Consider the following 27,743-nt stretch of genomic DNA (forward strand, 5'->3'; position numbering starts at 1 on the left):
AGATATATAGATAGATGATAGATAGATTTTTTTTTTATTTTCTCACTGAATTTTTACTTTATTATTAGCTAGAGATCTACTATTACTAGAGATAGACAAATAGATAGATTACTAGATAGAGACAGACGATATATAGATGATAGATAGATAGATAGATATATTACTAGATAGACAGAGACAGACAATAGATAGATAGATAGATAGATTACTAGATAGACACAGACAATAGATAGACAGACAGACAGATAGATGATAGATATATAGATAGATGATAGATAGATAGATAGATAGATAGATAGATAGATAGATAGATAGATAGATACATAGATAAATAGATAGCTGTATTATTACTAGATACATAGATAGATCTATCTAGATAGTTACCATTACTAGATAGATAGATAGATAGATAGATAGATAGATAGATAGATAGATAAGGACGAATGAATGACGATAAACGAAACCTAGAAAGAACCAAGAGGTATTTAAAAAAAAATCACAAACTACTTCATTTGATTAAATGAACAGAGCTATATTTCAAACACACAAGCGCTCAATCACAGTGTGCGTAAGTGTTGCGCAGAGCTGACGCACATGAGCGCGTTTCATTTGCTGACTATTGTCACGTTAAACATTTTCGGTTGCTAGACGACAATAATGCACATTACACCCGTACAGCGAAGGGGGACGCGAAACGACGCTGAGCATTATTATTATTTTGTTAACTCCGCAGCGTTTACACACAATATCGACGTAGGATCTGCTGCTTTTCTTAACGGCGACATCAGGAAACAGCTGCATCTTGGGAACTTCTTAAAACCCCCTACTCATGTCAATGCTCGTTTATGCTGTTTGATATTACGTTTATATGAATATCTGACATGAGAAAAACAAGATTTCCTGCTGCATCGTAATACTGGCACATTTCAGGTCGTACCTCCGTACTGCATGAGAAAGTATTATGGTCTTATTGTTTGTAAAAGGTGATGATAAAATAAAAACAGGCCATCACATAAGCTATAATGTCTGTAGTAGCTGGAGAACTTGTCACTGAAGAGGAGGTGGAGGATCTGGTAAGTACATTAACAGTTTTCATAAATGTTCTGGGACTGTAACACCAACAGAAATACAATACCATGATTTTTTGGAGATGTACTATGGTAATGCCTTGGGATGTTACCTCTTATAGAAAGTAATGCAAATACCATGTAATATGAATATTGTAATCAACATTTAGCAACACTGGTTATATTGAAGTTTAATGGTATTATCATTTAATATCACTTGGTGGTATTTTATTATTTATATTAATGTATATAATTTGTTTTCAAGGCGGAGGATAGTCTCTGTAGCAGCTATGTTTCCGACACGGAAAAGGTGAGATCAACATTTTTAAATATTATTTTACCTCAGATCTTAGGCCAGTCTGTTTACTTAGTTTTACTGACTCTTTGTGCCACAAAGGTATTATATTCAAGTGTCTGATTGTTGGATTTTTTTTTAGAAATCAAGAAAAAAGAAAGTTTCAGGAAGACCACCTCCTTCTCCTAGTAAGTTTAAGACATCTATTGTGTTTTCATTCCTGCTTTTTCTGTGCATTACTGTATACAGTGTTGGGTAAAGTTATTTTTAAAAGTAATGCATTACAATATTGCATTACTCCCTAAAAAGTAACTAATTGTGTTACCTAGTTATCTTTTATGAAGAGTAATGTGTTACTGTTCTTTTGCTTTACTTTTTATCATCTTTATCATCTGGGCTGGATTTTTCTCTCTTCAGCAATAAAAAAATAATAATTACAGATGTTATGTTCATCTAAAGTAATTTTTGTTTATTAGCAGCAAGGGATATCCATTAATAAAATGGGATTAAATACAGGATATTTGTGTTATTTAATATAGCTAATAATTGCAGGTTTGCATCATATTCTGAGTTAGCATTTCACAGTTTTTATTAATTTTGTGGAATAATTAATCTTTTGTGCATGTGAGATGTAAATGTATGTTCATGTTTATTCTAATTTAACTGTGGAGTTTTAATGCAACTATATACACTACAAAAATGGCTTTAAAATGATAAATCATTTTATTTAAATAAAGGGTCACCATACCTGAACAGTGCAAACTTGCATCCGAAGAGACCTCCAGTAGCATCATGGAGGACAGTGAAAGGGAAGCAGCTCCAAAACTATAAAACCTCTCCGGCTGGTACACCGAAGGACGTCTGGCTGCACTTACAGAATGATGGACATGGTCTGTCCCTTTATATTTTTAAATAATGTGGCTCGAACTAAATGTTATCATTTTAAATTGTGTCTTCTGCTGAAAAAGATATAGAAAAGTTTGCATTTTAAGACCCAAACAAAGAGCAGATCTGCACAAGGTGAAATTCCAGTTTTGCATCTCAAATAAATGTATCTCTTTTTAAAGATATTTAAAAGTACTTACTGGAAAACTAGACAAAATAGCTGACTGTCTCAGAAATCACAATCAAAGTTGGTAACCCTTTTGATTCTTTAATATTGGATCAGTAACTCAGAAACACTAGCTCAGGATAAAATTGCATAGCTGTATAAATCTGAAAGACATGTGAATGTAATTTATTCCTGTAAAGCCTGCTGTATCATATTTGAAAAATTAATTTGTAAGACCTCTAAATTATCAACATGATCAAAACAGTTACATGCCTTCTGTCCTCTTTTTATAGTTCATACTTTATAACAAGAAAAGACAGAAATACAGTTAGAAATACAGTTGAGGTCATAAGTTTACATACATCTTGCAGAATCTGCAAAATGTTAATTGTTTTACCAAAATAAGAGGGATCGTACAAAATGCATGTTATTTTTTATTTAGTACTGACCTGAATAAGAAATTTCCTATAAAGGATGCTGTGGGTGAAACGTTTTGAATTTGAAGATCAGGGTAAATTTAACTTATTTTGTGTTCTGGAAAACTTGTAAGTATCAACTGTAGCTTCTGAAGGGCAGTATTAAATGAAAAATTATGATATTTAGGCAAAATAAGAAAAATGTACACATCTTCATTCTGTTCACGTTTTCTGTCTCAATGCGTCATTTTTAATTCTGGAGCATCAGTGCATATGAGTTGCATATGAGTCCCTCAGTTGTTCTTATTGTCAAAAGATTGATCTCAAAATCATACATTCATTGTCGGAAAGGATTCAAATACACAAAAATGTTGAAAAACCAAAGAATTTGTGGCACCTGAAGGATTTTTCTGAAGAACAGCCGGCAGTTTAACTGTTCAGGACAAACAAGGGAGTCATGAACAACTATCACACAGCTGTGGATCATTCAGGTAACAACACCGTATTAAGAAGCAACCACATGTAAATTTTTGAACGGGGTCATTTTTATAAATGTAACTATTTTCTTTTGTGGATTATATGTAAACATCTTTTATGTGAAATATCTTATTCAGGTCAGTACTAAATAAAAAATAACATGCATTTTGTATGATCCCTTTTATTTTGGTAAAATAATTAACATTTTGCTGATTCTGCAAATTGTGTGTGTAAACCTTTGACCTCAACTGTATTTAAAGATGGACATTTAATTAGACTGAAAAAACTGAGATTTACTTGATCACAAAGTAAAACATTTGTATATTTCAGGGACATTGTCAAAGTCTCCAAAAGAAGCGGATTACAGTGTCACACAGACCAGCATCTCCATGACCAGCACACCTGAATACTTGAAGGAGGCCTTAGGAATGAAAAAGCCAAAATATTCTCGCTCTGCATCCAACGGTGAAATATATTCTATAGATATAAACCTAAATTGTCCATTTATTATTTTTGCCACCATGTAATTATGTTTACAATTCTTTATCAGGTTATGTTCCAGGGACCCCAGACTATAAAGATAAGGAAGAAATGTATGATGAAATAATCGATCTAAAAAAGGTGAAGTTCACCTCTCACACTCTCACTCGCTGACGTATGAGTGCTTTTGAGGATCTGTTTTTAGAATTTTGATTACATCAGACGGCATGTTTTCAAGGAATTGAGCTTTATCTCAATTGTCATACTATCCGTCCTATATGTTTAACAGGGATTAGGGGTTAGGATTAGTGTGTCCCAAATCATAATTTGTTAAAAATAGTATGCCAAATCTTCTTAGATGCTCTATTATTTTTGCTGGATTTTAGGAAATATATATCTATAATGTTTTTTGGGTTAATATTATCTGCAATACAAGCAGAGGAAATGGTTAGATGTATTTTAGTATTGTGTAATACTAGTAGTAGTGCTTGTAATAATAATAGTATTGCAATTTTTGCCTATTAAAGGATTAGTTTAGCCAAAATTGAAAATTATTCACCCTCATGTCATTTCAATCCTGTAAGACCTTCGTTCATCTTCAGAACACAAATTGAGATATTTTTAAAGAATCTGAGAGCTTTCTGACCCTGCAAAAACACAATTACCACATTCAAGGCCCAGAAAGATATTTAGGACATCATTAAAATAGTCCATGTGACATCAGTGGTTCAACCGTAATGTTTTGAAGCTACAAGAATACACAAAAAAAAACACTTTATTCAACAATTTCTTCTCTTCCGTGTCAGTCTTTGACAAGCGTTCAAGACGGTCAGCACTTGGATTTCATAAAAAATATCTTAATTTGTGTTCACAAGATTAATAAAGGTCTTGCGGGTTTGGAACCACACGAGGGTGAGTAATTAATGACAGAATTTTCATTTTTGGGTGAACTAAGCTTTTAAGAAATATGTACTTTCCCACCCAAGAATGTAGCTTTTATGTTTGAAGCAGAGCTATAAACACTGAAATGTCATGTACCCATGTGTTTGCTCTCCATTTTCTCAGACCATCCAGTCCCAAAAGGCTGAATCAGACAAGATGAAAGCCAAGCTGCGGCGTCTTGAAGAAGAAAGCGCTAAGAAAGACAGACAAATAGAACAGCTGTTGGATCCAGTGAAGGTGATGAACAAAGCTCAGCAAATCTAGAAGCAGAGATGAGCTGGAATAGTTGATATGAGTGATAACAGCACCTTATTGTGGAAATGAGTAGCTGAGTGTGAATGCGGCCTGTTTCATATCGCACGCATAAATAACACTGTAGAGTAACTGCAAGCAGGCTGCCATGATGCATTCACACTGAAAAGAATATGATTTCTTGAATAACAAGTAACTTTATTGTCAAGAAATCTAAAAAAACATTATTTACAGACACTACTATTCAAAAATCTAGGCTGTTTTAAAAGAAAATATTAAAGAAATTAATAATCTAATTAGCAAGGATGCATTTAATTCTTTAAAAGTGACAGTAAAAACTTTTAGATTGTTACAAAATCTATTTCAAATAAATGCTGTTTTTTTAATGCTTCTAATAATCAAAGAATCCTGAAAGAATGTATCACACCTGTGCAATAATCAAGCTGTCTAATCAGCATCTTGATATGCCACACCTGTGAGGTGGATGGATTATCTCGGCAAAGGAGAAGTGCTCACTAACACAGATTTAGACAGATTTGTGAACAATATTTGAGAGAAATAGGCCTTTTGTGTACATAGAAAAAAAAAGTCTTAGATCTTTGAGTTCAGCTTATGAAAAATAGGGGCAAAAACAAGTGTTGCATTTATAATTTTGGTCAGTGTATTCACTCAGTTCACTTCAGTGTATGGTCACTGTTTTTTTTTACTGCAGCCTTCGTGAACATAAAAGCCTTCTTTCCAAAAAATTTAAAAATATTACTGACCTCAAAAGTTTGAACATTTTGAAAATCAATAATGTTCTCTCAGTTTATTGTTAAATAATTCTTTTTTGTGTTGATAATATAGGACCCAGAGTATGCTAGAGGTTTAGTGGACAGAAAGACTGATCCTAGATCGGTGAGTATGCCATTATAAACATCTCACACAACCTCATAATCACATTTTATCAGATCAATGATTCTTAATTTGCTAAATAATATAATACGAAAAATGTGTTTCTCTCTTTTTGATCACACCAGATCATTAACGGACTGAAACAGAGGATTCTGCGATTGGAGCAGCAGTGCAAAGACAAAGAAAATGCCTTAAGGTCAACTTTAATTTAGCATGAGGGTTACAGGCTACATGGAGTCTAAAACTCTTAGCAGACGTTAAAATGATTTAATTTAACCTGAAAATAACATTTCCAGTGAATTTAGGATTTTCACATTGTCAATTAAAATGTATATTTTTAGCACTAATTCTAGGTCATTAATGAAATAAGCAAATTTGTAAACTTCTTTGTACAGGCTTTTAAATATTTTTGCTTCCATTGAAGGCTGGATAACTCATTCTCATGATGTTCTTGTGCAAGTCATGAATTTTCTATTTCAGTTTTCACTTGGTTTTTATGTTGACAAGAACTAGAACTTTTTGACCCCAGCATATATTTATCTAAACTGTTGAATTGTGTATTTGCCATTACAGTCAACTTCAGAGTGAGCTCAAAACTACCAACATGCAGGAAATGAAGATCACTGTAGAAACCTATTTTGAAGAGGTATTTTACATTATTTGATATAAAACTAATTCTAACTTCCTTGGTTTATTTGTTTAAAATTAAGTTTAGTTTTAATACAAATTCATTTTTCATTCTTAGGTTCAAAGAATGCGAGCACTTTTAGAGTCAACTGAAAGAAGGTACAAACATTTACATGTCATTTGTTTTACATGTCCCTTTTGAGCTTGATTAAATCTTTCTCTCACTCTCTTTTTCTCTATTCAGTAATAAGACAGAGAGAAAACACAACAGGCGGCAAAACAAGACCCTTAGTGCAACGGTTCTGAAACTCACAAACACCGTTCAACAACTGGAGAGCGAGAACCAGGAACTCAAAAAGGAATTGACACAGGAAGAGATGAACATGATGGAGAGCCCTGCGTGCCGGGCCAAGGGTATTTACGTTTACACAAGTACATCATAACTTAGATGTACAGTAGAATTGGAAACAGTATTTCACCAAACGTCATTTACTTAGGACAGCTGCTGAAAAAACTCACTTAAACCAGCCTAAGGTGGTTAGCTGGTCTACTGGCCAGTTTGGTGTTTAACTCATTTAGCCAACAGGCCAGCTGGTCTCCTATCTTAAATGTGCCAAAAACATGAAGTTTAAACAAAATATTTATATTTTCCTGGATTCAGTCATAAGATGTATTTTTATGTTTACAGCTTATATGGATTGGAGTAAACAGAGACTTGTACGACGAATCCTGGAGCTTGAAAAGGTTTTTTATATGTATACACATGCATACATGCATGTATTTATGTATATGTGTTGCATTAAACGTGTAGAATGTAGAATATACATGTGAATGTAGTTTACTTGTCTCATTCTTTTCAGAGAGTTGAGCAGATAAAGAATCTCCAGATCACCAAAGCATCAGACTCACAAAAGAGCCCAGACAATAAAGGCACTGAGTCAAAATCGGCCAATCAGAGTGATTCTGTCAACACAGAGATGGAGCCATCTGTGATTAAAGAGAATGATGTGCATTTGAGGGAAGCAATTAAGAAACTTGGAAAAGAGAACAAGGAACTACAGGAAAAACTGACCCAGAGAGAGTGAGTGAACTCAAAATAACACATTCTTCAGTTTTTATATTATAACCAATGTTAAAAAAACAAACAAACAAAAACAGTTGTGCTGCTTAATATATATAAATATATAAAGCATTTTTTTATTTTATTTGAAATGGATTCAAATTTTTTTTCTATTCTTGAAAAAATTCTTGACTAATGCAAACACACAGGTTTGTAATATGAATATAATGAATGAATGAAATGAATCATGAATTAAAACTATTGTGGTGATGTTTTTGCTCATTTTTGAAGATGCTTACACAACTTGAATTTTTTTATGTGAATGTGATGTTACTGTTATGTAAGACAAAACCTATTAAACCCTGATCAAATCTCTAAACTGAAGTTATTTCTAAATTAAAAGCATTTGCATTCTTTTATAGAAAGTATTTATTGTCGTTGTTATTGGAAGAGTTTAATTTATACTGAAAACAAAACATTCTTTTATATTCTGTGACTTTTTTTGAGTGAGCAGCCTTGGTTATGTGTGCAGAAAAGACATAGAAATGAATTACATTTTGATGAAAGATTATGAAAACAGACTTTCTTCTGTCTTTGTAGAATAACATGCATTGATGAATCATGATAAATGCATTACCAGTCAAAGTTTTTGAAAAGTAAGATTTTTAAAGACGTCTCTACTGCTCACCAAGCCTGCATGTATTTGACAGTACAGACTGTAAATTTTTTAAATATTTTTACTATTTAAAATAACTGTTTTCTATTTGAGTATATTTTAAAATGTAATTTATTCCTGTGATTTGAAAACTGAATTTTTAGCATCATTACTCTAGTCACATGATCCTTCAGAAATCATTCTAATATGCTGATTTGCTGCTCAAAAACATTAATCACAGGAATAAATTAAATTTTAAAATATATTCAAATAGAAAGCAGTTATTTTAATTAGTAAAAATATTTAAAAAATTGACTGTTTTTGCTGTACTTTGGATCAAATAAATGCAGGCTTGGTGAGCAGAAGAGACTTCTTTAAAAAATCCTCAAAAACTTTTGGCTGGTAGTGTACGAACATGGAAATGTATTAAGAAAGTAAGTAAAGTCACTTTAGATGTTATGTTTTATTTACAGGCAAGAAATGGGTGCACTGACCATAGAAATCAACTGTTTAAAAGAGAAACTAGAGGAGGAGGGAAAACTCAGATTAGTACAAGGTCCAAGTCAGGTAATACTGTCAAAATCTTTCTTTAACTGTGTACACACACATTTCACTTAAGTGCAGATGGCAGCTCATGAATATGAAAGCGGTACAATCCATGTTTGTCATCTTACAGGTTCGGGATGGTTCTTTGTCATTAACACTCACAGAACCACTGTCGTCATCAGCGGTCGTGCCGATAGAAAAGAACAGAGCAGCTAAGATCATCCAGACACACTGGCGCTCACACCGAATACGGGTAGGTGCAACACATCGACACATACTGTACACCCACAGTGAATGCAGATTATTCACATCCTCCTTATTCTTCTACACCTTCCCTTAGGATCTAGTTCTTTTACAGTCCTGTCTCAGAGGGCAACTAATCAGGCAGAGGCGATTAGATGGACAGAGGCAAGCAGACTCAAGAACAGTCCCTGCTGCCATGGTAACTATTTGTGGGCTTTTGATGAAATGTTTTATTATACATAGTTCATTTGTGTTAAATTTAGCATAATTAAGGCTTGAGAAAGCCAACTTATTGTATCTTCTGATCCAAAACTTAGTATCTCCTCCGAGAGTTCTAAAGCTACAGCCACCATACTTCAGACAGACTGGTCTTTTCTAACTGATCCTGCTTACGGTTGTCAGACTATCAAAACCACCTAAAATCCCACAGACTTTCATTGAGGGTGTGAAAACTTTTATAAACAGAGACCTATTGTGCATCAAAGCGGTTCATTGCTATAGCAAAGCTTAACAACTCCCAACTTAAAGAAATAGCTAAAACCAAGCTGAATGGCTGCTTTGGCTGATCTCCCAGGCTGATCTGGTTTTAAAATGGTTTAAAGTGGTTTCGGCCACTTTTTAGCTGGTCAGGCTGGTCTTAGCTGGCCAAGATGGGAGACCTGCTAAAAGACCAGCCAAGGTTAAACCAGCTATTTTCAGCTTAAATCAGCTAAGACTAGACAACCAGCCTAGGCTGGTTTTAGCTGTTTTTTTACAGAATCAACTGGTTTTAGCTAGTGTAATCATGCTAGTCGTGCTAGAAACATGTTAATCATGCTAGCAACATGCTAATAGCTTGCTAATTATGCTAAAAACATATTAGCAACATGCTAGTAAATAGTTTGATTTCGGCTGCATACCTATTACATACTTAGTGGCTTAGTGAAGGTATCAGTATAAAATACCATAAATACTAATTGTATATATAATTATATGACACTATATGTTTTGGGTCATTGTTTTTTTAAGAAATTAATACTTTCATTCAGCAAGGATACATTAAATTGATCAAAAGTGACTAAATATTTCTTAAGCACCAAATCAGCATATTAGAATGATTTCTGAAGGATCACGTGACACTGAAGACTGCAGAGATGATGCTGAAAATTCAGCTTTTCATCACAGGAGTAAATTACATTTTACAATATATGCACACAGAAAACTGATATTTTATATTATAATAATTCTTCACAATAGTACTGTTTTATCGTGTTTTACATTTTCAAAAACTTGTATGGTAGTGTATATATTTTCACTTTTTTTAATATGATGTGACATAGAATTATTATGGTGCCTGTCCAGAAACCAGTATTACAGTACCTTGTAAATAAAATGGTCAAAAAAAAAAAAATGTTCAACTCTGTGACTATGTTTTTCAGAGCCAATCAGGTATAAATGCTCGGGCTGTACAGGAAGAGGAAGTGACTCTGCTGCAGTCTGTCTTCAGGGCTCATCTCAAACGCAGCACTCAGACGATGGACAGGTCATATAGATGTTGTATACATTAAATTATTACACACTAGACGATTAATTATTTTTGCACATTTGGTTTGTATGAATATGGTTGCATGCATAGCCAGGTGGTTCTCCTGACAACCGTATGTTGACTTGACATTGCAGGGCATCTGCAGTGACACAGTCTGTATCTTCCATACATCAGAAAAAGCCGTATCTCTCCACTCCTTTGCTGCCCAGAGGCTCCTCACAGGCCATGTTTACTAACAAAATGCAAACCTCAGGTGATTATTCTTCTGTAATAATGTGCTTTGTTCTTGCTGAAGAGATCGATATGACCTCATGCTGCTAATTTTCCTGCTTGTTAATCTAGGATCAGTAAGACTTTGTTGGTTTTCATGTTTAAAGGGGTCATTAACAGCCTTTTTTATTATTTTGTAGTAAGGGCCACTTATGATGTTATCAAGGTTTTTACATCATAATTTAGAAGCAACAGGCTTCACTCTTTTCTAATGTTGGGATCAGAAGGAAGGCAATGCAAAGACTGTTTTTCCACAACTTGGCACTGTACAGCGTCTTGTTTTCAGAGCCATATTTATCATTTGGTTTCTGCATAGACCTGCGTTTGTCTCTCTCGTTATTTACCCACTGCATGTGTGAATAGGTGGGTGAGTGTTTAGCACTACTACGTCATAAAGTTGCATATAGTTTATAAACTAACAAGAAAATGTTGAGTTCTGAAACTTACAAGAGGTTTTTTATAGTATAATGACTCTTACATCATTCAAGGGATTTTTGATTTCTCAGTTCATGACCACTTTAAAACTATTTGATGAACCAAAAATGTTTTGTAAACAAAGATTCAGACCTGGCTATTATTATAATGTCTTATACTGACTTTACTCTAAAACCACTGTGACTTGACTTTCATAAATATTCTTCCAGGTGTAACTCAGAATAATAGTGAGGAGACTGCAGAGGAACTACATTCTGCAAATAATGATAAGCTACATGACAAGAGCTCAATGCCAGGTTAGAATACAGGATACGTAAAACTCATTCCTATCACACTACCATTCTAAAATTTAGGGTCAGCAAAATTAAAAAAAAAAGAAATTAAAACTTTTATTCAGGGAGGATGCATTAAATTGATCAAAAATTGTCAGATTTCAATTTGAAAAATGCTGTTCTTTTAAACTTCTTTTCATCACAATTCTGAAAAAAGGAATCATGTTTTTCAAAAAAAAAACAACAAACAGCACAACAGTTTTCAACATTGATAATAATAATAATGTGTTAATAAGATGTTTCTATTAGAGTAATGATGCTGAAAATTCAGATTTGCATCACAGAAATAAATTCATTTTAAAATACATTGAAATAGAAAACTGTTATTTTAAATGGTAATAATATTGCACAATATAATTGTTTTTACTATGTTTTAGATTAAATAAATGCAGCCTTGGTGAGCGTAAGAGCCTTCTTTCAGAAACATTAACAAGTCTTACTGATTCCAATCTTTTAAATGGTTGTGTATCTCTAAGACACCAGTATATCTTTGAATAATCTCTGATAAACTACCATTATGCATACAGTATAAACATTTATCTAAAAAAAATCTATGATTTTGTTGGTATTAAGCAGACTTGAAGATCCACCAAGAGCAACCAGCCACTGAAATTCCAAACACCATCGATTCAGATGACTCTGATGACATCATTGTGTCTCCTTCAAAGCCAGTGAGAAAGAGAGAAAAAGTCCATTGAGTGCTAATGACTTGATTTAGCTCTTTTTGTACTATTTGGACCTTTTTTTTCTCTCTGAACTTGGAACACGCTTTATTACCTGAGCAACCTAAAATGGAATTGAAGCAAAAAATTTAATTGTATATGCGCAATACTTACTGCACAGAGAAGAACATGGATCATGGATCATTACGGTTTTGTGATTTTCACACACTATTATTCTGCGGAGATCAAATTTTTTTGACTTCTAGGAACAAAGCCTTCAAATAAGGGAAAAAATTCTTCACACTCCAAAAGTGCCTTGCCTTGAATGATCATCTTGAAATGAGGATCAGGGATTTAATATTCTTCTTCTACTTTTCATTGTAGATCAATATACAAATGACACTAAGCAGGATATCGCATAAAATACATTTAAGCCATTGTGTGCATTCAAGGTACACCTCTGATTGATACAAAAAGTACTGTGAATTTCCACAGATGTGGGTGATGTATGCTGTATAACATTGTTCAGATTGGAGAAAAAAATGACAGTAAATACTGTTTTACTTCAATGTTGTCAGTGTGTTACATGTTGTTATAGTTGTATCTGTGTTGAACCAACAATAGCACTGAAAATGTGATGCTGTTTTCCAATTTGTAATGTCTTGTTAAAACTGATTTTGCTCAAAGAGCACTATTTTTTGTGCCATTGTTCTTGAATTTGTGTTAGATTTCTTTATTAAAAACCTGTTTTCTCTGGTCTTTTGTCCTTTGTGCTAAAGAATGTACATAGCATTTTCTCATTTAGTCTTTCTATCCAACAGATACCAGATTTCTAATTTAATCTTTTTACCAATCAATGTACATTACTTCTCCAGTCATTTGTGATGTACTAGATAATGATTCTTCAAAATATCTGAACAAATTTCTACCTGATTAATGGTTCATAAAAAGGCTGTTTCTTTTTACAGTTTCTTTTTAGGAATTTTGCACCCATACATAAAAGGGAATGAGCACTCCAAGATGGACAGAATAAAACTACCCCCAGCAGCACGCTAGATCTTCTCAAATTGGTCTCTCATCCAAGTATACAGTAGTCAACATTTGAGGTGGATCAAAACCTTATATCAAAGTTGTCCAAAAACCAAAACAAATACGCGTTCTTGTCTTAGGACAACTTTGATCTTTTTTGAGCCACTTCAAATGTTGACTACTGTAGACCAGGCTTTGGCCTGCTTAGCTTTAGTGAGGAACCAGACTCTGGCTACTGCATGAAAAAGCCACGCTTGCCGTTGATCCCTTAATAAAGCTGCTCCAATAGAGGGGTAGCTCTCAGCAGCAATAACTGCTCTTAGCAGCACACTAGATATTCTTAAACTGGTCTCCTATATTAGTACAGACCAGGCTCTGGCCTCCTTAGCTTTATTGAGGAACCTGGAACATGGACACTCTCTGAACCTTAATACAGCTGCTCTAATAGAGGGGTAGCGCATCCTGACAGGCTCAATACCAGTTCAGTGCCTCATCTGAAGGACACTCTTTTTTACAGGGGCCGGTTTAACGCTTCATAAAATGGTTGTTTCTTTTTACGATCTTAAGTCTGCATCGTTATACTAGGATTTTGCACCCCTACATGTCAGGGAATGAGCGCCCCATGCTGATCGGAATAAAACTGCTCTCAGCAGCACACTAGATTTTTCTAAATTGGTCTCTCATCCACATACAGACCAGGCTCTGGCCTGCTTAGCTTTATTGACAATGGGGCCAAATTCAAGATGAAGGTGAGAAATTAATGACAACAGAATTTCAGGAGGCCAGTTTAATGCCTCATCTGAAGGATGCTCTTTTTTACAGGGGCTGGTATAACACTTCATAATATGGTTGTTTCTTTTTACAATCATCTTAAATTGGTCTCCCATCTACATACAGACCAGGCTCTGGCCTGCTTAGCTTCATTGAAGAGCCAGACTCTGGCTAGTGCATGCAACAGACACAGGCAGTCTTGGTACCTTTATACAGCTGCTCTAATAGAGGGGTAGCACATCCTGACAAGCTCAATACCAGTTCAGTGCCTCATCTGAAAGACACTTTTTTTTACAGGGGCCGGTTCAACGCTTCATAAAATGGTTGTTTCTTTTTACGATCTTAAGTCTGCATCATTATACTAGGAGTTTGCACCCCTACATGTCAGGGAATGAGTGCCCCATGCTGATCGGAATAAAACTGCTCTCAGCAGCACACTAGATTTTCTAAATTGGTCTCTCATCCACATACAGACCAGGCTCTGGCCTGCTTAGCTTTATTGAAAAACTAGACTCTGGCTAGTGCATGCAACAGACATGAATGGTCTTGGTACCTTAACCAATGAGGTCAAATTCATGTTTAAGGTGGGGAATTAATGACAACAATGTCAGGAGGCCAGTTCAATCAGGTGCATTCTGACTTGGTACCTTCACAGAGCTGCTCCAATAGAAAGGTAGCACATCCTGACAAGCTCAATGTAGCCATCAGGATGCCCTACCATCTTAACCAGTGGGGCCAAATTCAAGATGAAGGTGAGGAATTAATGACAACAGAATTTCAGGAGGCCAGTTTAATGCCTCATCTGAAGGATGCTCTTTTTTACAGGGGCTGGTATAACACTTCATAATATGGTTGTTTCTTTTTACAATCATCTTCAATTGGTCTCCTATCTACATACAGACCAGGCTCTGGCCTGCTTAGCTTTATTGAAGAGCCAGACTCTGGTTAGTGCATGCAACAGACATGGACAGTCTTGGTACCTTTATACAGCTGCTCTAATAGACAAGCTCAATATAGCCATCAGGATGCGCTACCATCTTAACCAATGAGGTCAAATTCATGATTAATTTGGGGAATTAATGACAACAATGTCAGGAGGCCAGTTCAATCAGGTGCATTCTGACTTGGTACCTTCATAGAGCTGCTCCAATAGAAAGGTAGCGCATCCTGACAAGCTCAATACGGCCGTCAGGATGCGCTACCATCTTAACCAATGAGGTCAAATTCATGATGAATGGGGGGAATTAATGACAACAGAATGTCAGGAGGCCAGTTCAATCAGTTCATATGAATGGGTACAATATTCCTAGTATAAAGATGCGTCCTTCAGACAATGCTTTAAACTGGCCTCCTGACATTCTGTTGTCATTAATTCCTCACCATAATCATGAATTTGACCTCACTGTTTAAGATGGTAGCGCATCCTGACGGGCGTACTGAGCTTGGAGAGTCTTTGGCCACTTAAACTATCTTCCTCACTGTGCATTTAGACAATATACTGTAGGTAAATTTATAACATTTCCTGTTGATTGGAACTTAATTGGAAATGTAAATGTTCAATGCCTTAGAGCTTTTCTTACTTTTATTTATTTATTTATTGACTTTCTATTTTGTGCTGTTTTTTTTACTTCATCGTTTGCGAAACTCAACAGTCTGTTGCTGCACATCAGAATGATGTTCTTTTTTTTCTCTTTCTCTCACTGTGATGGATGATAAAGGGAATTTGGCCTTTGTGTTCCTTCATATTTATATTCCTGTGAAACAGGAAGTCATGGCTGGATAATTTCATGTTCCTGTGGTGTGTCAAAAGATGTGAATATGAATGAGAATATAGATCTTCCGACATTTTACTCATAACAACTTCTATGACTGCAAATAATTTTGACCAATGTGTGAGGAAAAAAAAATCATAATGTGATTTTGTTGAAAAGTTAGATTTTTACATTTATTTTATTTACTTTTTTTAAAAAGATAAAAATAATACACAATACAGTTTTTTGCACTCTTCTCCTTGATTTGTTATAACTTTTGTCAGTTTATACTACTACAAAAGTTTTTTCACATCCGACCAATTAGTACAGCCTAAAACATGACAATAATTGACCATTTTCAGCAGCAATAATCAGCAAAATATGCAAGTTCGGTTCAGTCGCAGTGTTTACGTTCAGTACGCCATCACTCTATAGGGTTAACAAGGGTCTGGCTTCTGGTCTCATTTTCTTCCCGCTATTTTTAGCTGCAAAAAAGTTTGCTGCTTGGTATTGTAAATTAGTGTGTCTTACCATATTATTTTAATGTATTATCTTAATTATAAGCACATTGGTTTGTAGTGCAATCAGTTTTACTGTTTACTGCATGTTGTTATTCTATGTTGGATATGTAGCATAATTTAAGTATACATTAGAATTAAAGCAATAAAATTTTTAAAGAGCAGGAAAATTGCCCCAGTAATTGTGGAGAAGAACAATACAGTATTGCCAAGTGATATGACTTGAAGTTGCGTAATTTGGCCACAAGAGGACAGTAAACATATCAGTCCATTTGTGTATAGAAATACACGGGCCGTGGATGATAGACAATCACGCCCGTTTCTTACTGTAGGCTGCTCGCAAATCACTAGTTCATCCTCGTAATGTGTGATATCATCGCGTATTTTATGCGCCTCATTTTTAACGCGACAGAAACGCACAAGCGCTAATCGCACGCGTCTACTGGAGGAAGGGAAAGAGCCGCGGGACCACCTTAAAACAAAAGCGGCGATGGACATCAAAGGCGTTTAAAGCTCTTCCTTCAGTTCCAGTGAGTGTATCGCTGGATAACATGCAGACGGCAGTGACGCAAGGGCTGCGTTGGACAAGCGACTCGGTGCACGCTGACTGCTGAGCTCAGAGAAACCTGCAGCTGTCGGTTTTCGCCCAAAACATCGAAGGACAGGAGCCATTTGTTTGTTGTTGAGATCACCGCAAGTTTTTGCTGGAACTATGGTTTAGGCTGATAACGGGTAAGGATGGCTTCTTGATAACAAAAGATTGCAGTTTCACTGTCAGTACATAAACAATGCATTTTAACTATTAGGTTTAAGAACATGTATAAGAACAGCAGATGTAAATGCGTTTGCGACTAAATTCTAGGACAAAACTGTCCGTTTGTTTGCTTGAGGGTCTTTGGTGCAGATTTTAACCCCTGCTTTACTGGAAGCACCGTGCAAAGAGACACTTTAAAGGCATTTGATGCAATGCGACGTGATGAAGCGGCTCAAGTCTGGAATTGGCTGCTGAATGCATCATTGTGTCTTTTACAGTCACAGATCTGCGTGAACACTATGGCTGCAGTGGTGAATTATTCTCCGCCGTGGTGGGTTAACCTTTTCCATCGCCTTCCGCACTTCAACCTACAGTTTCAGCTGACCGGCAGCGATTTCCGCCCGGAGGACTCGGAGTATCAAAAGGTAGGTCGAGTTCAAGTGCTACATGATTAGGAAATGCGAGCCAGCATCGAGATCGATGTGTGCGTGCGGAGCGGCAACATCAAAAGATGTTCTTGAGCATGACGTCACCCTCTAAAGGCTTTTACTGCAGTGTGACAACTAGTTAAGGATTTGAGGCGCTAGTTAGCGAGTTGTGGCATATATGGACAGCTAAATGGTGATAATTATGAATAGCAAACACAAAACGTGGAACTGATGCATCAATTTGATAATACATCCGTGAAGTGTCCTAGAATAGACAGGATAATGCATTTAGACAGTATTTGACAGTTTAAAAGCATTGCACGGTTATTGACCCAGTAGCTTGATTAGTACTAACCACCCTAAAATACCCTGAAAATCCATGCTGGTCAAGCTGGGATGTTTTTTCAGCGCTTAAAGAGTGAGCTGATTTTTAATCAGTTTTAATGACTTCACCATCTTGCCCAGCTCCTCATGTTGCACACGAGAACAGACCGTCCAATCGGTGAGCAGTTACTGTCCAGAAATGATGTTATGTTTCGGAGCCGTGTGGAGATAGTCAGCGTTTGTGTATTTGCCCACCCACAGGAATGGATATATCAACACCATTATGTGCTTTTGCATATATAATGCATTTCTGCATGCATATGCGACATTTGGTCATATGTATAATGCAGCGGCATCCAGGATTACTCCTGTATCTCAGTTGCAGCATCATTAGGGGAATGCTGCCAAAAATTAAAAAAAAGCAAACCTGTCTGTTAGTATGGTTCTTGGTTGAAACATCCAATGAGATGTTTTAACATTGTCTAAGGAAAATCTGCTCTGTGCATTGGTGCTGTGCATCATGTCAGCATTACATCATGGTATCAAAACGGTAATAACATGTTTGTTAGGTAATAAACCATTGTGTTTTCCATATAACTTCAGTAGCATATTAAAATGGAAATTATTCAGTGTTTAATTTAAAAAAGTGTTTAATTTAAAATTTATTTTAAATAGTTTTTTCATTTTTATTTTTTTATCCCCATAATTTAAACCAAACAGCCATGGCTTTTAAAATCTACATGCAAATTGAGTAACATATGATATTTAAAAAATCTATTAAAAAATGTCAGGCAGAGAATTCCAAGAGTGTTTTGTAGTGATGAATCAAATGAATCACTTAGAGTTCTGAATTATATTAATCAAACTGGACAGTTTGAACTGATTCATAGGAATAAATCATGCATACAAACTCTAATGCAAATTTTATTGCTTACATTTAAATTAAAATGAATTCTAATGCTTTTTAAAACATCTTACTTACTACTCATACCTAGAATATGAGGTAGATTTAAAATGTACATGCAAATCGAGTAATATCTAAAAAAAAAAAAAAAAAAAAAAAAATTATAAAAAAATGTCATGCAGAGAATTCCAAGAGTGTTTTGGAGTGATGAATCAAATGATTTGCTTAAACAAAGTTTTGAATCATTTGAATCATTGAATTGGACAGTTTGAACTGATTTATAGAAAGGAATCAAATAAAAATAATTCTAATATTTTCAAAATATCTTACTACTCATACCTGCCAGACAAGGTAGATTTAAAATGTATATGCAAATCGATTAATATCTAAAAGTGTATATGCAAAAAATGTCATGCAGAGAACTCCTAGAGTGTTGAATTGGACAGTTTGAACTGCATTTAAAAAGTCTTTCAGAGTGATGAATCAAATGAATTGCTTTAACAGAGTTTTGAATCATTTCACAGAATTGGACAGTTTTAAAATCACAACGAAATTGAAGTATCAACAAGGACTGGGTTTAAATGGTCTAGATGATTGGAGACAAAAAATAAATATAAAATATGCAGTTCAAAAATAGGTAGAGTGAATTTTAATTTCATGCAGACTATAACAAAATAATCATAAATAATTTGTGAATATTCTATACATCGCTCAGCCATATTGATGACTACCACAGTATTAGGCCTACCATGTGACACCATTATTGTACCATGGTGCTACCACACTACTTTTTTTTAGTTATTTTCACAGTTTGACATTTTGGACTTATTTCAGACAGAGATGAAGGTCATGGAGACACTTTTCACAGTTCATATGTCAAGTAGGGCTGTTTACTGTCCACTTCATAAAATAAGGCTATTTGTCAAAGCAGCCATTCTCCAGAGGACCACTAGGAAATGGCATCCAGCTGCGTGAAATTGCAGCCATGGTTGCCTCTGCTCACTAGCTATAGCTGTCACTGACCACATCCAGAGCTGTATGGTAAAATGGCCAACAACAGTCACTTGTTTCAAAAAATGAAATCTGCGATGAAAAGAAACTCAATGCTGCGGTAATAGAAATTGATCTCCCAGGTTTCAGCATTGTGGTGTGGAGAGATCAGATGAATGCAATTCAATACCGCTATGCGCATCAATTTGTAAAGTTCCTTTAGAGACATCAGCTCATTAATCACAGCAGATTCAGTTGAATACGAATGCTTTCACATAGTTTTCCAAGGTCAAGTTATTGCATTCAACTCTGCTGAAACCGGTGTGCTTGTGTGTCAGTAAGGCCTGGGACACTTAGAGATGAGCTTGGCCTAGTTGGTTAGCTTGTTAGATCTGAGGTCACAGGAAAGCCACGGGGTATGTGGGGGTAAATCAGTATGAGATGAGGTCATGACAAGCCCTTGGGTCTGTCTGGTCTGGCAGAGCAGAAGGGAAGAGAGTGAGGGAGGGTGAGGAGACGAGAAGAAAGAGGAGGGGGCTGGGTGTTGTTATTCTCTTTTTGATAAAAGATGAATGCACCCCTTTCTGTGGACTTCTGTGAAAATGGGGTTTAATCCCTAATGTATCCCAGAGTGCTTTGCAGGCATCCTTTTGTCAAATGGACACATCGTCTTTATGCCAGTACTCCCTCGCTCTCATTCTCACACACATGCATGCTGGGACATATGGGGGTCTGCACTCGTTCACACCAACACTACTATGCCAGTACAATGGTTTTAAATGCATGTAAACATGTACTGTAATAGCTAATACATAAAATAAATATATATATTGTATATATGATTTTTGTATAAAATGTTTATATATTTTAACAATATATCATTTTATTTAATTCTTATTCATTTATTTAGTGAAAACCGTAATATTGTGAAATGTTATTACAATATTTTTATATATTTACTTATTAATATATCTAAGATATATATATCTCTATTGTTTGTTTATTAATATATATAAGTGTAATCATTGTGATGGCAAAGCTGAATTTTTCAGCAGTCTTCAATGTCGTGATATTTCAGAAATTATTCTAATATGTTGATTTTTGTGGAAACTGATAATTTCTTTTAGGATTTATTTATTTTTATTTTTTTGGCTGTCTCTTTTGATCAATTTAATGTGTTCTCGATGAATACACAAATTTCTTTCAAAATAAAAATAAGTATTTGGTAAAACTTTTTTCATTAGTCACTTATTTATTGATGTTAATGGTGCAAAAGTGACATAATTAAGCTGTTTTTACCAATTTTATTTACATTTTTGCAGTTCATGTAAATAGTCCTGCAGTGTGAGGAAAAAATAAGTAGTTAAAAAAAAAATGTGAGTGTGGAAAAAGTACAAATATTTACATGGACTATTAATACAGGGTCATAAAAACTGAATGTTAAATAATTGTACAATAAATTTTAAATGCTATATAAAATAGGTAAAGTTTTAGCTGGAATATAAAGTTTCTTTTTACACAGACATCTTTATAAACAGATTTTTTAACAGACGCAGCAGTCCAGCTCTATTTCCTTTTAAATGGGGCAAAGGTGGCACACATGCACCCTTGTGAACACACATAGCCAGTGCCATTTCAGCATTATTCAGCCCCCAAGGCCTCCCTTCAACCACCCTTAAAACTGTGATCACATCCTGGCACCGAGAAGAAGACATACATATGCACTTTTGGATTGAAAACATCTGGAGGGCTCGCTGGATCTCGGGGCACTCAGCACAATAGTTTGACTGGATCTGGCCGACCAGTAACTGCCAAAGCATGTCAGCACTTTGTCCTCCTCTTTTCTCTGTACTTCAGTGCCACATGGACCTTGTCCACATCCGCACTGGGAGTCCTTATGTCTTTCCTTTGAGAAGATAATAGTGATTGTCTGATTTACTAATGAATTGTTCTGTTGAATTGGTTCTTTTTAATGAATCAGTCAAATCAATACACAAAGTGCCTGTAATTCGCATGACTTTGAGAGCTTTGTTTGGGAGGTGAATTATAGTGGGTGACATGTTAGTACAACAAATAAGACAACTTTTTACAATCTGTGTAACTTAATTGGGAACATGGATATAAACATTAGAATTCAAATAAATATTTAAGCCTGTTTCATAACAACAGAATAGCATAGCCACACAAGAATTTCTTGGAATACTGTTGGAGGGGTAATTCACCCAGAAATATTTTTGTCCATCCAGTGGAAATCAGTGGGGTCTAAAACAGCACTGGTCCTGGCTTTCATTGTATTTAATTGAAAAAAGAAAATATGAAAGTCCTTTGCCAATTTTTTGCTTGCATATGGAATGCAGTTTGAATTTAAAATGATTTTTTGAAAAAAAGGTTATTGTGACTTTTTATTTTACAATTATTTTATTTTACAATTCTATACAAATTGCATGACATAAACTTGCAATTGCAAGAGAAAAAAACTCTTGAGTTGTGGAGTTTAAACTGAAACCGGATTACGTGTTATAAAGTCAGAATTGCAAAATTTAACATAGCAATTTTGAGGAAAAAAGTCCGATTTGCAAGTACATATCTCGCAATTCTTTTTTCCCCCTCTCAGAATTGGACATCAGAACTCACAATTGAGAGTTTATATCTCACAGTTCTGATTTAATTAACTCAAAGTCAGAATTGCGAGATACAAACTCACAATTGTGAGGAAAAAGTTAGAATTGCGAGTTACAGATATCTCTATTCAGGTATCTCACAATTCTGACTTTTTTGTCACAATTGCTAATTTATATAATTCACAGAAAAAAATCTGAATCTGAATTGCAAAATCTGAATTGCAAGATATATACTTGCAATTGCGAAAAAGTATCAATTTTGTATCTCGCAATTCTGAGAAAACATATTTGCAAGTTTTATCTCACTTTTTTTTTTGCAATTGCAACTTTATCGTGCAGTTCTGATGAAAACAAAATCAGAATTGAGAGGTTTTTTTTGTCACAATTGCGAGTTTGTATCACAATTCAGAGAAAAAAATCAGAATTGCGAGATTTAAACTAAATATATATATATCATTATTTCAATAAAGCTATTGTTGCTGGATAGATTTTTTTTTTAACATTTGTGTGTGTATTTCACATTTACAACAGAAGATGACAGAATTTAAATTTTTGGGTAAACAATTCCTTTAGGTGAATCTGTGAATCTTTTTGATCGTTTTGTTGAAACCAGCTGTCCAAATGAACCGAATCACTAAAATGATTCATAACATTCCAGATGTTGTTCTGCAGAGACATATTTAGAAGTGTAGTAGCTAAACAAATGATGCAATTTTTTTCCATGTCACCATTTTTTGTGTCCTAAAAACCTTGAAGTTCCCTTTGTTCACCTAGCTGTGTACTTCCTGTATGTGGGAAATGCGATTAGCAGATGCTGTACATCTGTTTTGGTTGGTATCAGGCTTCTGTTTTCTCATGGTTACTGTACTAAAGATCTCAGCACAACTTTTGTCTGTTCTCTGTCCAGAATGAGAGGAATTTATGACTCTTTCTAAATCTGCAATAATTTGAGAAGATTTCTGTTTGCTGAAGACGGCTTCTACAGCTGTGTAGTCGTTCTCGTTTAACGTGTGGAAAAAGCACTAGGGTTTTTTTCTCAGCAGGGAATGCTGGAATAATTAAAAGCATATTGGGCAGGAAAGGGGCCCAGCTGGCAGGAAGTCACGAGTAGTGGCGATGAAACGATTTACACCAGAACACTGAGCTGTACACACACAAACATACATACTAATGACACATAAACACTAAGCTGAGAGGAAAATGTCATTGCGCTTAAATGACTGATTACTGTTTTAACTTATCCATTATTCTCTCAGTACAGATAGGGTAATATGTTGGTTTTAAGTGTGGTTTTGTCAATAAGCAGTGCGTGCTACAAGATATTGCTGAGTAAAAATCTGTTGTCACTGACCAGATCCTAAAATAGCTCTTTCTTTTATACTATTATTTTACATAATATCTGCTTGAAAATCAGTTTTGAGTTGATGCTATAAAAATGTATTTTTTATACGCACTTCTTATTTTTCTTACAGTTCTTATTTTACACAATATATACTTGAAATACATGTACGATATATATGAAACTTCCTGGATTTGGATGAAGATTAAAAAAGAAAAAAAGTATATATGTATACATATGTAAATGTATAATGTATAATATATATATATATTTAGAGAAATATAAAAAATGATACATGAATCATAACATTTTATTTTATTCATGTGGACAGCCCACATTGCTGATCTGTAATGTAATACAATATATACAAACTTATATATATATATATATATATATATATATATATATATATATATATATTTTTTATTATTGTTTTATTTTATATTATTTTTGTGGGTTGCCCACTCTGCTGATATGTAATGTAATGAAATATAATGTATACAACTTTCTCTTGTTTTATTACACATCAAATTTTGCACACATTTGCATAGTATTTACCTAATTCAAATATTGTGTGAAGAATTGTTGATTTGTCAAGACCTGAGATAGATTGTGGGACTGACACTGAGCAAAGCTAACACTTTCCATGAAAATTTGGTTGTTACTGTTGATAATATTGCACATCTGCTGATATTTACCAGTTCTGCTTGAAGATAATTACAGAACAAATTTGACTTTAAAAACATATTTGATTCATGCACACACATTCAAAAACAGTTTGAAGACATTCCTGTAATTAGATAATGCCAACTTCCTGCCATCCTGCTCTTGATTGCTGTAGAGTCAGCCTGATACAAACTTAAGTTCAGTCTTTCCCTCCCTGAGTCTCTGAGGGCTGGTAATAAGATAATTACATTTGAGAGTTGCAGACTCCCTCCCCCATTCCCATCTTCTACTAGATATTTTCATCTTCTCTTGATTGCTGGTTCGTCTCATTTTGTGATCACATTTAAATCTGTTGCCTAAACTACTGTGCATCACGTCCAGGAATACTTGGTTTACTTTTATATAAAAAGAATAAAAGTCTAGGATATGTTCTCGTTTAGATTTGCAACGTAAGTGTGCATGCGTGAGAGCTGATAATTAATCCTCTCTAATCTCTTTACGGATGCTGTCATTGGTGACTGACACAAATGAGCTTTGACACATCGACAGACAGAAGCTGACATCAACTCGCTCACATGTCCCTCAATCTCACAGACCACCAGGGGTGAATGTTAATGTGAAAATGACATGATACTAGTTTTAAGCTGTAACACAATATCTCAGCCCACTCAAGATAACAGTGAGCATGGAAGTAAATTACGACATTGCTGCTGTTTTAGTGACACGTGGTTAATTTCTGCCATGATGACTGGGTCGGTCTGGGCGTTTAAGGACAAGTGAGTGATCTTACTCTATTTAGAAAAACCGTGCTTGTGATTATCAACAGTTTCGTGATGCTGCATTTACTTTCATGCCCTGTACTGTCTTTCAGTAGGTTTGTAGAATTGAGGTTATCAACATTTTGACTCAAAAGTCCTCGACTGGCTGACACATACAATATGTGTGTGTGTGTATGTACAGTACATATGTGTGTGTGAATTATAAGATGTGACTCTGGAACACAAAACCAATTTTTTGAAATTGAGAAGCTGAATAAATAAGTTTTCCATTGATGTATGGTTTTGTTAGGATAGAATAACATTTGGGCGAGATACAACTATGTGAATATCTGGAATCTGAGGGTGCAAAAAAAAAAAAAAAAAAAGTGAAAATCATGTGAAAGTTGTCCAAATGAATTTCTTAGCAGTGCGTATTACTAATAAAAAATTTAGTTTTGATTTATTTACAGTAGGAAATTTACAAAATATGTTCATGAACCATGATCTTTACATAATATCTTAATGATTGTTGGCATAAAAGAAAAAAAACTATAATTTTGACCCATACAATGTATTGTTGACTATTGCTACGAATATTTTTTCTGGATTCATTTTTTCCATTTTAATTTTTCTAACCTTTGTTTTCATGGTTGAATTAAATTTAATTATCTTTAATAATTAAATTAATAATAAATTTAATAAAATTAATGCTTTTTGCATGTTTAATTAATTGAAATCATGAATTTATTAAAAGTTTACCAAAAATGTTTAAGGTCGTGTGAAATATTTTTTCTCCTGTGTTTTCCATTAATTTTCTGCATTACAGTTTAGTGGTTTCATTAAATTTTAATATTAAAAAGCATCTCTAATTAATTAATTATATTTAAAAAAATACTCTGAAATACTGTGCTGTGTATTTACATTTTTATTTACAAATAAATACTGGTAAATAATTTTTCTGGTAAATATTCCTTAAAAATTAATGTTTCAATACTACTTTTATTATTAGTAGTAGTACTGTCATTACACTAAATAATTCTGTTACAGTTTCTACAAGTTAAACCGACTTTTATTTTGACGGGTTGCTGTGAAGACCTTTAAGTTTCTGTTTATACAAGATATGACAATAGATTTTTTTTTTTAGAAGAAACGGTCCAAATATTCATGAAGTGACTCTCAGAGCAGTTCTGGAGATGATGTTTGTGTTCATGTACTCATATAATAAGACATCAGAGGCTGAAAACACAAGCGTGCTTCAGTATGTGTGTAGTAAACGAAACTGTGCATCTGTGCCGTTCATTCACACAGAGACACGCAGAACATGCAAGTTCGTATTTAAATAGTATTTTTTCAGCTTAATATTCACAGACACTAGTCCATATCGTGTTTTGATCTAAGCGTACTGACTTACTTTTGATTTATTTATCAAAAATGTGGCAAATTCCGTGACATTCTGCATTATTCTGTAAATTCTATTTTTGTGATTGGATTCCATGATTCTGTCTGCATCACGGAAATCATAGATCCCTAAGCTTGTTAGTGCTGGATGAACATTCAGAAGATTATTTGCCTTTTTAGGGGTAGATTCTGGTTAGGAATAACTTTCAGACTGTGATTTTTAATAGGAATGCTGTTCCAGGACTAACAAGGGATGTTGATTTAGTATCATATCCTAGTACTTGGCACCATGTTATCTGTGTGTGTGTTTATGCAGATTTGTATACAGTTGAACCTCTGAGCTTATACTCCTCAGCTCTGAGACCAAAAGAAGTCTCCCATGTACAGCCTGACCTACATTTGCTGCATATGGAGAAAAATCTAGATCATTCATGACACTTCTGGTTCAGTGGAAGAGCTTGTGGATGTAGATCTGATCTAAACATGCAGGACTCCTTAAAGTAACTCCCTCTTTATCTAAAAGTGGAGTGTTTTCCTTCTAGAATAGCAGACAAAGAAATATAATAGTCTTAAACAATATGCTCCTCCAGATTACAGTTAAAGACAACATGCGATACTGTACACTAACAAAAGAATTTGACTGGAAGAACCAGCCTTCAATGGCCTCATTGTGTTCTTAATTGTTCACGGTTCATTTACTCCTACTCTAAAAACAATGAAGTCTAAATGACTCTTTTTTTCTCTCTTTCTCCTCAGTCCGTGTTGTTGCTAGGTGCAGTAGCATTGGTGTGTTTGGCACTCGACCTACTCTTTCTCCTCTTCTACTCCTTTTGGCTGTGCTGCCGCCGCAGGAAGAACCAGGACTCGCCCAACGCGGACTGCTGCTGCACCGCTTGGTGCGTGATCATCGCCACGCTCGTGTGCAGGTTCGTTGTTTGCACTCCTACACAGTTAAACACAAAACACTCAACACCTTGCTGCCTCCACCCACACGTAATGTGGCAATACACAACAGAAATTCACCATCGGACTTCCACACAAATAAAACTGTCAATGAAATCCATCCAGTTGGGAACATTTTGGCTGTGTTCCGAAACCTAGAGAACTCCCTTGCTGTCCACTGGCAGGATAGACAGGAAACTAAAAGGGAAGCTCATAGTTGGGTAATTTTAAAGGAAAAGTTCAACCAAAAATGAAAATTTAATGAAAATTCCAAACCTATGTAACATTCTTTCTTCTGTGGATCACAAAAGACGATATTTC

At 34.8% G+C, this 27,743-nt stretch overlaps 2 protein-coding genes across 4 annotated transcripts in view; both read left to right on the forward strand.

Annotated features, from left to right (window-relative positions):
- The first annotated feature begins 617 nt into the window (after positions 1-617).
- Positions 618-12,985, forward strand: iqce (IQ motif containing E). Of its 3 annotated transcripts, none has more exons than XM_051121581.1 (21): positions 618-1,073; positions 1,333-1,377; positions 1,505-1,550; positions 2,100-2,252; positions 3,637-3,771; positions 3,857-3,927; positions 4,852-4,965; positions 5,827-5,877; positions 6,000-6,070; positions 6,448-6,520; positions 6,620-6,660; positions 6,746-6,915; positions 7,190-7,245; positions 7,362-7,582; positions 8,690-8,783; positions 8,893-9,015; positions 9,103-9,204; positions 10,424-10,527; positions 10,665-10,783; positions 11,445-11,531; positions 12,141-12,985. In XM_051121581.1, exons 1-21 carry the CDS (start codon positions 1,023-1,025, stop codon positions 12,263-12,265), a joined length of 2,052 nt encoding a protein of 683 aa, XP_050977538.1. In that variant the 5' UTR covers positions 618-1,022; the 3' UTR covers positions 12,266-12,985. The 3 variants fall into 3 exon arrangements, with proteins under 3 accessions (XP_050977538.1, XP_050977547.1, XP_050977554.1); XM_051121590.1 differs by having other exon boundaries at positions 12,144-12,985; XM_051121597.1 differs by lacking the exon at positions 11,445-11,531 and having other exon boundaries at positions 12,144-12,985.
- Positions 12,986-16,573: 3,588 nt separating this feature from the next.
- Positions 16,574-27,743, forward strand: part of ttyh3b (tweety family member 3b) — a 36,816-nt gene continuing 25,646 nt past the window's right edge. Inside the window, exons 1-3 of the mRNA XM_051108598.1 lie at positions 16,574-17,030; positions 17,331-17,477; positions 27,237-27,406. Coding sequence (XP_050964555.1) covers positions 17,352-17,477; positions 27,237-27,406 — 296 coding nt within the window. The 5' untranslated portion in view covers positions 16,574-17,030; positions 17,331-17,351. The remainder of the gene's footprint in view (positions 17,031-17,330; positions 17,478-27,236; positions 27,407-27,743) is intronic.

Source organism: Labeo rohita, chromosome 1, assembly GCF_022985175.1.
Source record: "Labeo rohita strain BAU-BD-2019 chromosome 1, IGBB_LRoh.1.0, whole genome shotgun sequence".
Taxonomy (NCBI): domain Eukaryota; kingdom Metazoa; phylum Chordata; class Actinopteri; order Cypriniformes; family Cyprinidae; genus Labeo; species Labeo rohita.